Here is a 16,963-nt window from a genome sequence, read left to right as displayed (position 1 = left end):
AGAGGGTGAAAACTACCACAGCACTGGAGACTGAACTGATGGGGCTGGTTTTCGTTGACGTGTCAGCTGGGGGTTGTTTCATTGTTTGTTTTTTTAGCCACAACTCCAGCTCTGTTGGTTGGGTCTCGATGTGATGACATCACAGCACCGATAGGACCCAGGTCATCATCAGCATCGCTCTTCCCCCCACTTCAGTCCCCCAAACAGACCGGGTCATCATCAGCATGGCTATTCCTCACTTCAGTCCCCCAAACAGACCAGGTCATCATCAGCATGGCTATTCCCCACTTCAGTCCCCCAAACAGACCGGGTCATCATCAGCATGGCTATTATCCACTTCAGTCCCCCAAACAGACCGGGTCATCATCAGCATGGCTATTATCCACTTCAGTCCCCCAAACAGACCGGGTCATCATCAGCATGGCTATTCTCCACTTCAGTCCCCCAAACAGACCGGGTCATCATCAGCATGGCTATTCTCCACTTCCGTCCCCCAAACAGGGGAGAATGCAAAAAGTTCAGTGTTGCCAAGGCGACCGTGAACAAAGCCAGCAACCCTCTGTAAAAGGAATGGGAAGTTGTCCATGCTAAGTTAGCTTAGCGTAGGTCAACAGCATGTCAGTGGCTCATTAGGTTCTTATAACCTAGAAATAATCAAATGTTTATGTCTCTAGTGAGAGGCAATAATTCAATTAAAAACAACAACATATAAGTCTAATGTTACTCTAATGTAATCCTGCTCTTCCTTAATAACCACTACAAATAGTCCAGGAAAGTATTGGTACTGAGAATGCTAATTTCCCCCAAATGCTCTGTTTCTGACCTATCTTATGAGGGTGGACAGCAGGTGAAGGGGCTTTCCTCTCTGGCGCCACATTCTATTTTCTCTCCCTTCTCACAGAAGTGTGCACTCCGTCACCCTCCCTTTAAGGGTTGAACATATTTGGATTGGTGTGAATACATCCACACCACTCCAGTGCTTTTGAATCCTTTTGTGTGAGTGATCTAGTACATACTGGGGAAACGGATCAAGAACCTTAACTGAGCTTGAGTACTGGTTGTCCACAGGCACATATCTAGGATTCATTTAACCCTTCCTAAACCCTAAAATCCTAAACCCTAAACCCTAACCACGCGTGGGGAAGTAAAACACATTTTCCAAGGATCTTAGGTCAGTGTCTGTGGGTAACATCATCGTACTTCCTTTAACCACTACGGTATCAGGGCCTTTTCAATGGAAATGTTTACTTTTATACAAATATATAATTTATTTTCAATTTTAAATCATTTATTTTCCCTTATTCTACATTGTCCATGTTGAGTTTAGTCTAATTCATAAATGTACTGTTCAGTATTATTTATATATGAATGATCTTATTTTGAATGGAGTTGCCCAAATGCTACTGAATGTTATGAAGACACTTATTGTGCTGAATGATTCATATGAAGGAAGTAAAGACCATTTGACAATAAAATAAGTTCCTAAACAAGTGAATGTTTTGAATGTAAATGTCAGTTCCATAACTTCAGTTGAATTATTTTTCAATTTGATGATGGATGACTGATAGTTTGAGATTTCTTTCTCCTACAAGGTGTTTTTAGCTCTGTTGCTAATGCTGAGTTTGTGACATCTCATAAATTCATAAATATGAGCATATGACTGGAGAAAATCCACTTGAACGCCCCTCCAACTAGTAATTACTAGTGTCAAACTCGTCTAACATCCCTGAGCTCCGACTTCTCCCACATGTTGAACTCTGACGTCACCTACTAAGGAAATGACCTCGATAGCGTTTTCAGCAGTTAATACAACACAACAAAAATACAATAAACCAAACCTATTTATATATATTTTTAACACTATAACTTGATTACAAGCATGATAGCTGTACTTTTCAGTTATAGTTGTAGCAGCTTGTTTGCCATTAGCCAATCTGCTTTCTCAAAGAGTTCAAAGCTCGTGAATGCACACAACCTGTTGCTCCCGGTTTACCAGTAGTATTTTCAGAGTCTTTCATGAGCGTAGCATCAGACGTAGCAACGACCATTTTGACAAGAAATAAGGTGTCATTTCAACATTATACATCAAGATTTTATTACTTAACTCAAGCAACACAGATAGTCAGAGCAGTGTTCATGAAGACCCTGTTAAGATATTACTGGTCTGAATATCAGACACAAGGAGAAACAAAAAAACAGAAAAGCTAGAAGATAAGAAGTGTCTTTCCTGAAAGTGTCTTCACTTGCATAGAGATATACCAATGTATTAAAATCTATTAAATAATGTAATTGAAATCTTGCAGGTAAATACAGGGGTGAAAGTAAATCAAATGTCTTCCTGGGATGGTACAAGCGTGTGTACACATAAACATAATGTAGAACGACACATAGAATCTCTATTAATTTAATAGGATCTCTGTGTGTCTAATAGTGAAGATGAGTCTTTTAGAATAGTTTTACTTGATATCTTATTTAGAGTGTTGTGTTGCAAGAGTCTTTGTTCTTCAGATAGTGGTTGGTTGTAGACCAGTGGTTCCTAGGGACCCAAATTGAACCAGGTTGTCTCAGTCATGATCCCAATATTGGCATGACAAATATTTGGGGGGCAAAATGCAATCTGGAAAACTATTTTTAATACTATATTGATAGTAAATGTACAAATTATATGACAAGGGAACAACAGTCCCACTTTTTTCATTGTCAATAATTCAATTTTGCACATATTCTTGATGAAGAATGTTATGCTCACTGGTTTAAGATCACAAAAGCAATCAAATCTGCTAATAACTCAATATGGAACACTGTTTTAAAGAAAAATAGTTCAGTGGTTAAATTCTAATAAAAATGTAGGTTCATTATAATTTCTACAAACATTCTACCTGGTTTTAGTTGTTTAAGTTCAGACTAGGGTATTTATTTATTGATTTTTTTGACACTGACCCATTAAAAAACTCCCAGTTGAGGATCACTGTAGAAAATCCAATTATCCATTCCCCCTTTGGCTTGTAGTGCATTTTAATCTTGTGGTATTTGACAATTCACAGTTCTGAGATTCTGGAATCGTTGTAGATTAGAACCCAAGACAGCCTATAGCAGTCCTCCTGCTACATTCCTGACAGCTGATTAGTCCTCAGGTGTTCTAGGGTTTCCGAGTCTTCCACTGTGGCCTGAGCAGGGGTTTCTGTGTTCCGCTGTCGTCACGGTCACCAGGCTCTGCAGCCCAGGCTGGGGTCGGGGACAAGGGCTGCTGCTCCCCCTCTGGCCCGTTGTCACCGCTGCCATGGTCACCTGAGGAGCCATTATCAGGGCCGTTGGAGGGGTCGTGGTGACGGCGAGGGGCGGGTATCCGGGAATCACTGGAGGAGGAGTTTAGTCGGGACATGCCACGCCCCCAGGCACCCCTTCCTCCACTCATCTCATCCACCAGGTCCACAACAGAGCTAGAGGGCACCTCTTTCAGTGTGTTCAGCCTGCGTAGGGGCAGCATTGCTCGGGATGAGGAGCGACTGGGCTGGTTAAACCTGGAGCGCGCTGATGTGTAATCCATCTCCGACATGGTCTCATCATCATCATTACCTGAGTGAAAGAGAGAGACATCAATTTAGTTTAGGATCCAAGCATTGATGTGCAAAGAGCCTAAACATTGTAGAGATTATAGAGTGACACACACACACACTTCATTTTGAGCATCACCTGTATGCCTCAGTCTCTGAGGAGGGAACTTTGAGTCCAGACTCTTCCCTGGAGGCAGAGAAAAGTACTTCTGGGATTTGGCCTCATTCTGAGAGAAAGAAAAAGGGAGGAGGTGAGAGGGGAATAAAGAGAGAGATAAGAGATTGTACACTTTGATCACAACAAAGGGTTTTCCTGTAACATATATTTTTTTATCGAATCATGAAATGCTGTGCATAGACTTGACCTGCATTACTAACATTACTACGAAAATATTTAGATGAATATCTATTCTAACATTACCACGAAAATATTTAGATAAATATATATTGTAACATTACTACTAAAATATTTAGATTAATATCTATTCTAACATTACTACTAAAATATTTAGATAAATATATATTGTAACATTACCACTAAAATATTTAGATAAATATATATTCTAACATTACTACTAAAATATTTAGATAAATATCTATTCTAACATTACCACTAAAATATTTAGATTAATATCTATTCTAACATTACCACTAAAATATTGAGATTAATGTCTATTCTAACATTACTACTAAAATATTTAGGTTAATATCTGTTCTAACATTACTACTAAATTATTTAGGTTAATATATGTTCCTAATGTAGAGTAACAGTCAAACATGTGGACACACCTGCAGAACTCATTCAAAGGTTATTCTTTATTTTGACTATTTTCTACATTGTAGAATAATAGTGAAGACTTCAAAACGATGAAATAACACATATGGAATCATGTTGTAACCAAAAAAGTGTTAAACTAATCAAAATATATTTTATATGTGAGATTCTTCAAAGTAGCCACCCTTTGCCTTGATGACAGCTTTGCACATGCTTGGCATTCTCTCAACCAGCTTCATGAGGTAGCCACCTGGAATGCATTTCAATTAACAGGTGTGCCTTGTTAAAGTTTATTTGTGCTTTCTATAATTCTTAATGCATTTGAGCAAATCAGTTGTGTTGTGACAAGGTAGAGATGGTATACAGAAGATAGCCCTATTTGGTAAAAGACCATGTCCATATTATGGCAAGAAAAGCTCAAATAAGCAAAGAGAAACGACAGTCCATCATTACTTTAAGACATGGTTAGTCAACCCGGAGAATTTCAAGAACTTTGAATGTTTCTTCATGTTCAGTCGCAAAAACCATCAAGCGATATGATGAAACTGGTTCTCATGAGGACCGCCACAGGAAAGGAAGACCCAGAGTTACCTCTGCTGCAGAGGATAAGTTACCAGCCTCAGAAATTGCATCCCACAGAGTTCAAGTAACAGACACATCTCAACATCAACTGTTCAGAGGAGACTGTGTGAATCAGGCCTTCATGGTCGAATTGCTGCAAAGAAACCACTACTAAAGGACACCAATAAGAAGAAGAAACTTGCTTGGGCCAAAAAACACGAGCAATGGACATTAGACTGGTGGAAATCTGTCCTTTGGTCTGATGACCTCTGTGTCTGTGAGATGCAGAGTAGGCGAACGGATGATCTCCACATGTGTAGTTCCCACCATGAAGCATGGAGGAGGGGGTGTGATGGTGTGGGGTTGAGTTGCTGGTGACACTGTCTGTGATTTATTTACAATTCAAGGCACACTTAACCAGCATGGCTACCACAGCATTCTGCAACGATACGCCATCCCATCTGGTTTGAGCTTAGTGGGACTATCATTTGTTTTTCAACAGGACAATGACCCAACACACCTCCATGGTGTTTTCACTATTATTCTACAATGTATAAAATAGTAAAAAATAAAGTAAAACCCTTGAATGAGTAGGTGCGTCCAAACTTTTGACTGGTACTGTAAGTCTGTGTGTTCCGTACTGGTCCGTTGAAGCTGCCGGGTCGGAGGCTGCGTCGGATGCTGGTGTGCCGTCGGATCAGGATCTCTTTTGTCCGGCTGTCGTTGGGCAGGGAGTGCTTGGTGGTGTACGCCGTGGTCTGGAAAAACACACAGAGAAACATACCATACATAAGACACACCCACCGTCTGATAACACGCACTATAACACACAACACATGACATAAAACACACACTGCATAGAAAATCGGATACAACGCCATAGTGTAGCAGAGGCCAACATATTGCAGGAAACACCCCCAATCTAACATGAGGTTTCTACATACAGTAGCTCTATCTGTACCACCCTGCTTTAATCTCCTAATGACACACACACTAACGACACACATACTAATGATAAACACACTAATGACAAACACACTAATGACACACACACTAATGACACACACACTAATGACACACACACACTAATGACACACACACTAATGACACCCAAACACTAATGGCACACACACACTAATGACACACACACACACACACTAATGACACACACACACACACACACACACACACACTAATGACACACACACACACTAATGACACACACACACACACTAATGACATAGACACACTAATGACACACACACACACACCAATGACACACACACACTAATGACACACACACTAATGGCACACACACTAATAACACACACACACTAATGACACACACACGCTAATGACACACACACTAATGACACCCAAACACTAATGGCACACACACACTAATGACACCCAAACACTAATGGCACACACACACTAATGACACACACACACACACACACACACACACTAATGACACACACACACACACTAATGACATAGACACACTAATGACACACACACACACACACACTGATGACACACACACACTAATGACACACACACTAATGACACACACACACTAATGACACACACACACTAATGACACACACACTAATGACACACACACACACACACACACTAATGGTACACACACACACTAATGACACACACACTAATGGCACACATACTAATGACACACACACACTAATGACACACACACACTAATGACACACACACTAATGACACACACACACTAATGACACACACACACTAATGACACACCCACTTGCACCTGTATTCTCTTAATAACACAATGACACAGCAGTCCGTACAGAGAGAGTGCTGCTATAGCCTACACTCCTGATTACACAACCAGAGTGGATTTTACACACCCCAGCTTTTATGTTTTACCACAATACCCTCTTTCTGTGGCTCTGGGCAGTCACCCAAACGTAGCTGGCCACACCCTGAACTGTCTGAACCATGATGCTTATCTAAATGATACCTGGCTCTGTTTGTGTCTAACGAGCTGCCGTACCTCCCTCTCTCCTGGAAAACACTCATCACTACAGAGAGACGCCCAATGCCCTTAATAAACCCATTGCAATATACTTCACTTCTGTAGATCTGAGAGGATTGGATAGGTATAAGCATCCCTAGGTTATTTGTGTAATGGGTAGATCTAGTACACGGGGTTGGTGATCAACAGACACTCTAACCGGGGCGGCAGGTAGCCTAGTGGTAAGAGCGTTGGACTAGTAACCGAAATGTTGCATGACCAAATCCCTGAGCTGACAAGGTAAAAACATCTGTTGTTCTGCCCCTGAACAGGCAGTTAACCCACTGTTCCTAGGCCAGTTAACCCACTGTTCCTAGACCAGTTAACCCACTGTTCCTAGGCCGTCATTGAAAATAGGAATTTGTTCTTAACTGACTCGCGTAGTTATTAAATAAAGGTAAAGTATTTTTTGTTTAAATGATGGCCGCATGGTGGGACAAGGAGCTGTCAAACCTGTTTTAGGGCTTAGGAGAGTGGAAGTCAAACGGTTCCAATAGAAAGGCAACACATCACATGATCTAATGTCGAAACCAATGATACAATGAGATCTGTGACAGTAACAGGTGTGTTTGTGTTTGTGTTGTGGGGGGGGGGGGACTGTGAAGGAGTGGGTAGGTAATAAGATAAGGTCACAGAGAGAATCCCATCACATGAAAACACAAACACACTCCCTGTGGCTCATTTTCAAAAGGTGAGGTCACTTATGGAAATGTACTGCCGACCACAGGCATTATGCAAAACAGCACGTGAGGTACAGCACACACAGGTATGGAAGAACAGACTTTCATGTAACAAACAGGGCTCTGTGTAAGGTAAACCTTGTTAAGGAATCGACTCACCCGTTGTCTGATCTTGTACATGTTCTTGGACAGAATGTCATGCATGTTCATCAGGTCTGCAGCCACAAACTTCCTCTTGGGTTTACCAGAGCCCTTCTTCTCCTCGCTAGAGGAACAAATGCAGAAATAACAGAATGTTTAAAAACTGTATCATCTTTGTAAATTATATCAGAAATAGGACTGGTGGAGTTATGTCACACATGCAGCTAACAAAAATACATGGAAGTGTCTGCTCTACCCAAAATTACAACCAACTGATTGCAGCATTACGGCAAAACTGGAAGAGGCAAGTAGAAGGGGGAGAAAGTAAGGAACTAGTTTGTTGGCCCTGCATTAAAGACCGAAATTGATTAAAGAAGATTTTGATAAGTAAAAAAGTATACCAGTTTCATTTAAGGACCAAAAAATGTAGAAATAAAAATAATAATCTCTCAAAAGAGATTATTGATGTACAGATTCCGTGGCAACATGGTCTATGAACTGATACACAAATACAACCATGCCAGCTCTGCAAGAGACAGGATCATTAGATCACTTGTTTTGGTACTGTCCATGTGTAGCTTATTTTTGGTCGCAGGTTCAGGAATGGCTGAAGAATTGTAACATTTACCTGGAGTTAACTGTGGAAAAAGCACTGCTGGGGGGTTTGAAAAGCCATAGTCAATCGATCAATTATATAATAATACTCTTAGTAAAAATGTTCATCTTTAATGTACAACCTGTAGAAACTATGAGAATAGAAAGGTTCTGAACTTTTGTGAAACATCACAGCACAGTAGAAAACTATATGGCAAATAGAAATTAAAACTGGATGGTTTTCAGAGATGGATGGGAGGGGTTGAGTGGAGCACAAGGGTGGGACAAAAAATAACAAGACAACTAATATAAAATATACTGTGTTCATAAAATGTATATACAGTGCATTCAGAAAGTATTCACACACAGCAAAACTGAGCAATCGGTGGAGAAGTCACGTCTGGAGGGAACCTCCAGACCAGCATCATCCTGTGGGGATGTTTTTCAGCAGCAGGGACTGGGAGACTAGTCAGGATCGAGGGAAAGATTAACGGAACAAAGTACAGAGTGATCCTTGATAAAAACCTGCTCCAGAGCGCTCAGGACCTCGACTGGGGACGAAGGTTCACCTTCTAACAGGACAACGACCCTAAGCACACAGCCATGACAACACAGGAGTGGCTTCAACCTGACAGAGGTTGAGAGGATCTGCAGAGAAGAATGGGAGAAACTCCCCAAATACAGGTGTGCCAAGCTTGTAGTGTCGTACCTAAGAAGACTTGAGGCCTTTACTGAGTAAAGGGTCTGAAATCTTACGTAAATGTAATATTTCATCAATTTTTTTGCAAACCTTTTTCAAAAGCGGCTTTTGATTTGTCATTATGGGGTATTGTGTGTAGATTGATGAGGGGAAAAAACCATTTAAAATGTTAATTTAATTCATTTTAGAACAAGGCTGTAACGTAACAAAAAGTAAAAAAAGTCAAGGGGTCTGAATACTTTCCCGAATGCAATGTATATATTTGATATACCGTATAAATATTTACACCAAAAAATATTTGGGGAATTGGAAATGATGCAGACAATTAAACTGATGGAAGCCACAATCTATCTGCAATATTAAAGCGGATCTATCCCCTAAAAAAAAGAACGAAATTACAGAATGCTTAGATATTACCCATTATAATCTGGGTGGCTCGAGCCCTGAATGCTCATTGGCTGACAGCCGTGGTATACCATGGGTATGACACATGACTTATTTTTACTGCTCTAATTACGTTGGTAACCAGTTTATAATTGCAATAAGGCACCTCGGGGATTTGTGGTATATGGCTGAGGGATTTATCCAGGCACTCTTAGTTGCGTTGTGCTTAAGAACAGTCCTTAGACTTGGTATATTGACCATATACCACACTCTTCTGGACTTATTGCTTAAATACCCATCTGACCTGTTGAGGTTAAAAGGGTCATGTGTGAGGGGTGATAGGTGGATAAGATGTAAAGAAGTGTATGAGAGACAGCAAGGGGGACAGAGAGAGACACAGAGAGAGGGACAAGGCCACAGTGTGTGTGTGTGTGTGTGTGTGTGTGTGTGTGTGTGTGTGTGTGTGTGTGTGTGTGTGTGTGTGTGTGTGTGTGTGTGTGTGTGTGTGTGTGTGTGTGTGTGTGTGTGTGTGTGTGTGTGTGTGTGTGTGTGTGTGTCATTAGTGTACAAAGACAGAGAGAGAGAGAGAGAGAGAGAGAGAGAGAGAGCAAAAGAGAGAGCAAAAGAGAGAGCAAGAGAGTGTGAGAGAGAGAACAAGTGAGAGAGAGAGAGAGGGAGAGCAAGCGAGAGAGAGAGAGAGCAAGAGAATGAGAGAGAGAGCAAAATAGAGAGAGAGAGAGAGAGAGCAAGAGCTAGAGGGAGAGAGAGGATAAACGTACTGTAGAGAGACAATGGAGGAACCAGCGTTGATGTCCCCGGACACTGTGTCCAGTATCTCCATTGCGTTCTGCAGCTCCAGCTTCTTGTACAGAGCCACAATGCTAGACTCTGCCCGGTTATCCCTGATCAGGATCTTACGCAGGATCCGGTTATTAAACTTCAGAAACCTGACATAGCGGTTGGAGAGACGGTTATTATACTTCATAAACCTGACAAAGAGGGCAGATTCTAAACATTATCACAGACACTCACAGACAGAAGCATTTCATAATACCCATGGAAGCAATATTAAAACCATGCCTTGGTGTTCACACAGTGTTATAGAAACCGGATAGACGTAAGCTCCTCCCAAAGCTCTCCAAAAGGCTAAGTGGCTTATGTTCATGGAAACAAAAGAAGAGAGGGAATAGGGCTGTGCTTTGCTTCATGGGATGAGGACAAGTTCTGACTAGCAGAGTTGACCTAAGATGACTTAAAAAGGACTCCAGACAAACTCGTTCTGGTGTAGAGAGGGGGGTAGTGAGGATATGGGTCATAGAGGGGGTGGGGGTGTATTGTTACAGTGGAAGGGCTGTACATTTCTTTGGGGCATAGGGGGAAGTAGAAGCCACTCATGAGGATGTTGCAGCTCAAAGGAACACAACACTGAATTCTAGTCAAAATGTCAACCCACGCTTTCACAGCCAGAACAATGGCAACAAAAAAACAAAGACTGCAGACAGGAAAATCTAGAACGCAAGTTGATCTACAGAAAAACTTTAATCTCACCATCAGTTCACTAGGGAAACAGGTAGGGAGTGAGCTATCAAATGCAATGTTGAAAGGAAAGGAAATATACAACCAGTGACATTCGATTATTAGCAGCAGAAGTCACTTCCTCCATGTCATCTTTACTGCTCGTTAAACACAGGTTACGTGAAGGCAAATGATGCCCCTAAGGAAGTCACTTTCAAGTATGTAGACATTTAAAAAAAAACTTTATTTAACTAGGCAAGGCAGTTAAGAACAAATTCTTATTTTCAATGACGGCCTAGGAACAGTGGGTTAACTGCCTGTTCAGGGGCAGAACGACAGATTTGTACCTTGTCAGCTCAGGGATATGAACTTGCAACCTTTCGGTTACTAGTCCAACACTCTAACCACTAGGCTACCCAGCCGCCCCACATAGCAGATGGATGAAAGGAGATGAGGAAGACACATAATAAAAAGAAAAACACATACAGTACCAGTCAAAGGATTTAGAACACCTACTCATTCAAGGGATTTTCTTTATTTTTTACTATTTTCTACATTGTAGAATAATAGTGAAGACATCAAAAGTATGAAATAACACATATGGAATCATGTAGTAACCAAAAAGTGTGTCCAAACTTTTGACTCGTACTGTATATAACAGTTTTTAATCTTGTCGGCCCGTGTATTCGACCTGCCGCCCTAAACTATGCTACCCTGGGAGTAAATGGACAGGAAGTCACAGGACAGGAAGTGATGAAACAGGAAAAGGAAGCTCTTACTTGTCCTTCCAGTAGTAGTGGCTCCACTGGCCACAGAGGTCCTCTACCCCAGCGATGGTGTGCTCTATGAGCTGAGGGATGAAAGGGAAGAGGTTACAGGTGGCTACACACACAGTGAGCCAGAACATAGACCTGCAGACCTGAACTGTGTACTGTACAGTAAAAACAACAAGCCACTGACAAGAAAAACAAACAAACACTAGTTATTGACCTACCCTGGAGTGGATCTCTACGTTTATGGTCTCCAGGTTGCGGTTGGTTCTGCGGACGTTGATGAACTCGATCAGGGGCCGTATGCTGATTCCCTGAGCAGGAGATGAATGGTTCTGATCAGGTAGATAGTACTAAACCAGGAGTCTAGATGCCTTCTGGATGACTTGTCTCCTACCTGGATGAAGACTGTGAACATGATCATGCAGATGGTGGTGGTGAGAAAGAGTTTCTTGCGGCCGATGCTGTCTGGCAGGGTGAAGACCAGGGCAAAGGAGATTGCCCCTCGCAGGCCACCATAACCCAGAATAAACTGGTCCTTGAAGTTGAAGGGGATGGTTCGGAAAGGGTTAATGATCTGGGTCAGCACCAGGACACCTGGGAGGAGTAGAGGTAAAGGGCGAAAGGTTAAAGGTGAGAATCAGGATCTTTCACTCCATATTCAAACTGATAAGCCTGAGTAAGGCATTGCACAGATTGGCTCATCTTTGTAAGTTAACTCACAACACACTTTGCCACACACACACACAAGCACGCATGCACACACACACACACACCCTCTCCCCCTCGTACCCAGGCCTCTCCACACTAAGGCCAACAGCAGCGTGAACATGATGTAGCCCCAGTTCCACTCGTGTTCTGTTGTTATGGTGACCACACCCAGGAAGAAGAAAATGAGGGTTTCTGAGATGGTGCCCAACATCTTGACCACATGGCGGATAGTGGTGCAGGACCGCTGGGAGACATTCTCCTCCACATAGTACTTCATGGTCAGGGCACAGGTCACAATGCTGTGGACAGACAACACAGAGTCGTCAGTGCTGTGTGTGTTTTACTGTATGCATGTGTGTTTTCATGCGTGTATACATGTGTGTGTGTGTGTGTGTGTGTGTGTGTGTGTGTGTGTGTGTGTGTGTGTGTGTGTGTGTGTGTGTGTGTGTGTGTGTGTGTGTGTGTGTGTAGGCCCAATGTGCATGCTCATTCATCCACTCACGCCATAATACTGGAGATGGAGAACAGCTCTGCTACCAGGTAGGCCAGATAGCTGTACATGAAGATAAAGAGGGGTTCTATCTCCCTGACGTTAGAGGTGAAACGTGTGGTGAAGGAGGCTACGAAGCCAAAGATGACACCAAAGCCCATACCCCCCAGGCCCACCACGAAGAACCTAGCCACGCCCAGAAATACATCGACCGGCTCCACCACTGGCATATCTGCTACGAAGATAAACATGTTGTACAGCACCTGCAGAGAGAGACATAGAGAGAGACAGAAATATATATAGAGAGAGAGACATAGAGAGAGACAGAAACATAGTGAGAGAGACAGACAGAGAGAGAGAGAGAGAGACAGAGACAGAGACAGAGACAGAGACAGAGACAGAGAAGGAGAGCGAGAGAGAGACAGAGAGAGAGAGAGAGAGAGAGAGAGAGAGAGAGAGAGAGAGAGAGAGAGAGACAGACAGACAGACAGACAGACAGACAGACAGACAGACAGACAGACAGACAGACAGACAGACAGACAGACAGACAGACAGACAGACAGACAGACAGACAGACAGACAGAGACAGAGAGTGGGAGAGAGAGAGAGAGGGAGAGGGAGAGAGAGAGAGAGAGGGAGAGAGAGAGAGAGAGAGAGAGAGAGAGAGGGGGACCCACACAAAGAGAGGGGGAAATGGAAGTTAGACATTGCAGAACATAATTACATGTGCTCACAATCACACACACATGGAGAGAGGGGGAGAGAGAGGGGGAGAGAGAGATGGAGAGGAAGAGACAAACAGAGGTCTGACCCATGCCTGAGGTCATAGGTCAGACACAATGGTCAAAAACTCCAATGACTTTATTGTCCTGATAAAGTCATGTGTTTGAACTGCTGTGTTTACTGTGTGATATTTACACAGCACCTAGCATGGCTCGGGAACAAAAGAACAGAAAGAGCCTTCAATTTGTTTTTGTGACTGTTCCAACTTCAGTATTAATGATAAAGGAAACCTGGGTGGAACTTCACCCTACCGTTCTTAAATAGGAAATCATCAAACAGGGCCTTTGGAAAGTATTCAGACCTCTTGACTTTTTCCACATTTTGTTAAGTTACAGGCTCATTCTAAAATGTATTGAATCTTTATTTCCCCCCTCATCAATCTACACACAACACCCCATAATGACAAAGGTTTTTATACATTTATTAAAAAAATATATAAAAAATCGCCCCAGTCTGAGGTCCTGAATGCTCTGACAGAAGGTTTTCATCAAGGATCTCCCTGTACTTTGCTCTGTTCATCTTTGCCTCGATCCTGACTAGTCTCCCAGTCCCTGCCGCTGAAAAACATTACCACAGCATGATGCTGCCACCACCATGCCTCACCGTAGGGATGGTGCCAGCTTTCCTCCAGATGTGACGCTTGGCATTCAGGCCAACAAGTTCAATCTTGGTTTCATCAGACCAGATAATCTTGTTTCTCATGTTCTGACAGTCTTTAGGTGCCTTTTGGCAAACTCCAAGCGGGCTGTCATGTGCCTTTTACTGAGGAGTGGCTTAAGTGTGAACATTCTACATAAAGGCCTGATTGGTGGAGTGATGCAGAGATGGTTGTCCTTTTGGAAGGTTCTCCCATCTCCACGGAGGAACTTTGGAGCTCTGTCAGAGTGACCATCGAGTTCTTGGTCATCCCCCTGACCAAGGCCCTTCTCCCCTGATTGCTCAGTTTGGCTGGGCGGCCAGCTCTAGGAAGAGTCTTGGTGGTTCCAAACTTCCTCCATTTAAGAATGATGGAGGCCATTGTGTTCTTGGGGACCTTCAATGCTGCAGAAATGTTTTTGGTACCCTGCCCCAGATCTGTGCCTCGACACAATCCTGTCTCAGAGCTCAATTCCCTTGACCTCATGGCTTGGTTTTTGCTCTGACATGCACTGTCAACTGTGGGACCATATATAGACAGATGTGTGCCTTTCATAATAATGTCCAATCAATTGAATTTACCACAGGTGGAATCAAGTTATAGAAACATCTCAAGGATTATCAATGTAAACAGGATGCACCTGAGATCAAAGGGTCTGAATATTTATGTAAATAAGTTATTTCAGTTTTTTATTTTTAATACATTTGCGAACATTTCTAAAAACATGTTTTCGCTTCGTTATTGTAGAGTATTGTGTATAGATTGCTGAGGAAAATGTTTCATTTAATTCATTTTAGAATAAGGCTGTAACGTAACAAACAAAATGTGGAAAAAGTCAAGCGGTCTGAATACTTTCCGAAGGAACCGTATATTCTGAACAAAAAATATAAACACAACATGTAAAGTGTTGGTCCCATGTTTCATGAGCTGAAATAAAAGATCACAGAAATGTTCCATACGCACAAAAAGCTTATTTGCCTCAAATTTTGTGCACAAATGTGTTTACATCCCCGTTAGTAAGCATTTCTACTTTGCCAAGATAATCCATCCACCTGACAGGTGTGGCATATCAATAAACTGATTAAACAACATTATCATTACACAGGTTCACCTTGTGCTGGGAAGAATAAAAGGCCACTCTAAAATGTTTTTTTCACTCAACACAATACCACAGATGTTTTGAGGGAGCATGCAATTAGCATGCTGACTGCAGGAAAGTCAACCAGAGCTGTTGCCAGAGAATTTAATGTTCATTTATCTTCTATAAGCTGCCTCCAATGTAATTTTAGAGAATTTGGCAGTATATCCAACCGGCCTCACAACCGCAGACCATGTGTAACCACGCCAGCCCAGGAACTCCACATCCGGCTTCTTCACCTGCGGGATCGTCTGAGACCAGCCACCTGGACAGCTGATGAAAATGTGGGTTTGCACAATCAAGGAATTTATGCACAGGATGTCAGAAACCGTTTAAGGGAAGCTCATCTGCGTGTTCGTTATCCTCACCAGGGTCTTGTAACCAACTTCAGTGGGCAAATGCTCACCTTCAATGTCCACTGGCATGCTGGAGAAGTGTCCTCTTCACGGATGAATCCCAGTTTCAAGTATACTGGGCAGATGGCAGACAGAGTGTACGGCGTCGTGTTGGCGAACAATTTGCTGAAGTCAATGTTGTGAACAGAGTACCTCATGGTGGCGGTGGGGTTATACTGTAGTATGGGGAAAGCATCAACTATGGACAACGAACACAACTGCATTTTATTGATGGCAATTTAAATGCACAGAGATACCGTGATGAGATCTTGAGGCCCTTTGTTGTTCCATTCATCTGTCACCATCACCTCATGTTTCAGCATGATAATGCACAGCCCCATGTCACAAGGATCTGTACACAATTCCTTGAAAGTGAAAATATCCCAGTTCTTCCATGGCCTGCATACTCACCAGATATGTCACCCATTGAGCATGTTTGGGATGCTCTGGATCGACGTGCATGACAGTGTGTTCCAGTTCCAGTTCCTGCCAATATCCAGCAAATTCGCACAGCCATAGAAGAGAAGTGGGACAACCTTCCACAGGTCACGATCAACAGCTTGATCAACTCTATGTGAAGGAGATGTGTCGCGCTGCATGAGGCAAATGGTGGTCACACTAGATACCGACTGGTTTTCTGATCCACGCCACTACCTTTTTTAAAGGTATTTGTAAACAACCGATGCATATCTGTATTCCCAGTCATGTGAAATTCATAGATTAGGGCCTAATGAATTTATTTAAATTGACTGATGTCCTCATATGAACTGTAACTCAGTAAAATCTTAGAAATTGTTGCATGTTGCGTTTGTATTCTTGTTCAGTGTACTTCAGAATCCTTCATTTCTGAGTGTTGATAGACGTTAGACCCGTTGATCAGTACGGTGTTTATAGAGGTTAGACCCGTTGATCACTGAGCGTTGATGGACGTTAGACCTGTTGACCAGTACGGTGTTTATAGACGTTAGACCCGTTGATCACTGAGCGTTGATAGACGTTAGACCTGTTGATCAGTACGGTGTTTATAGACGTTAGACCCGTTGATCAGTACGGTGTTTATAGACGTTAGACCCGTT

The 16,963-nt window shown here is 42.4% G+C and overlaps 2 protein-coding genes across 2 annotated transcripts in view; one reads left to right on the top strand and one right to left on the bottom strand.

Moving 5' to 3' along the window:
• The window catches only part of LOC109905114 (major facilitator superfamily domain-containing protein 9-like), a 9,894-nt gene extending 8,399 nt beyond the window's left edge, over positions 1 to 1,495 (top strand). Inside the window, exon 6 of the mRNA XM_031800241.1 lies at positions 1 to 1,495. This exon is cut by the window's left edge and continues 934 nt beyond it. The gene's annotated coding sequence lies outside the window, so the exon portion shown is untranslated.
• A 431-nt stretch (positions 1,496 to 1,926) lies between these two features.
• The window catches only part of slc9a2 (solute carrier family 9 member 2), a 29,558-nt gene continuing 14,521 nt past the window's right edge, over positions 1,927 to 16,963 (bottom strand). The window contains exons 4-13 of the mRNA XM_020499911.2: positions 12,947 to 13,197; positions 12,526 to 12,743; positions 12,131 to 12,330; positions 11,958 to 12,047; positions 11,743 to 11,813; positions 10,228 to 10,395; positions 7,789 to 7,894; positions 5,532 to 5,648; positions 3,694 to 3,781; positions 1,927 to 3,576 (exon numbers count right to left, since the gene is read on the bottom strand). Coding sequence (XP_020355500.1) covers positions 3,140 to 3,576; positions 3,694 to 3,781; positions 5,532 to 5,648; positions 7,789 to 7,894; positions 10,228 to 10,395; positions 11,743 to 11,813; positions 11,958 to 12,047; positions 12,131 to 12,330; positions 12,526 to 12,743; positions 12,947 to 13,197 — 1,746 coding nt within the window. The 3' untranslated portion in view covers positions 1,927 to 3,139. The remainder of the gene's footprint in view (positions 3,577 to 3,693; positions 3,782 to 5,531; positions 5,649 to 7,788; positions 7,895 to 10,227; positions 10,396 to 11,742; positions 11,814 to 11,957; positions 12,048 to 12,130; positions 12,331 to 12,525; positions 12,744 to 12,946; positions 13,198 to 16,963) is intronic.

This window comes from Oncorhynchus kisutch, linkage group LG2 (assembly GCF_002021735.2).
Source record: "Oncorhynchus kisutch isolate 150728-3 linkage group LG2, Okis_V2, whole genome shotgun sequence".
Lineage (NCBI taxonomy): Eukaryota > Metazoa > Chordata > Actinopteri > Salmoniformes > Salmonidae > Oncorhynchus > Oncorhynchus kisutch.
The sequence above is the reverse complement of the archived record's forward strand: the minus strand, read 5'-3'. Positions and strand labels throughout refer to the sequence as shown.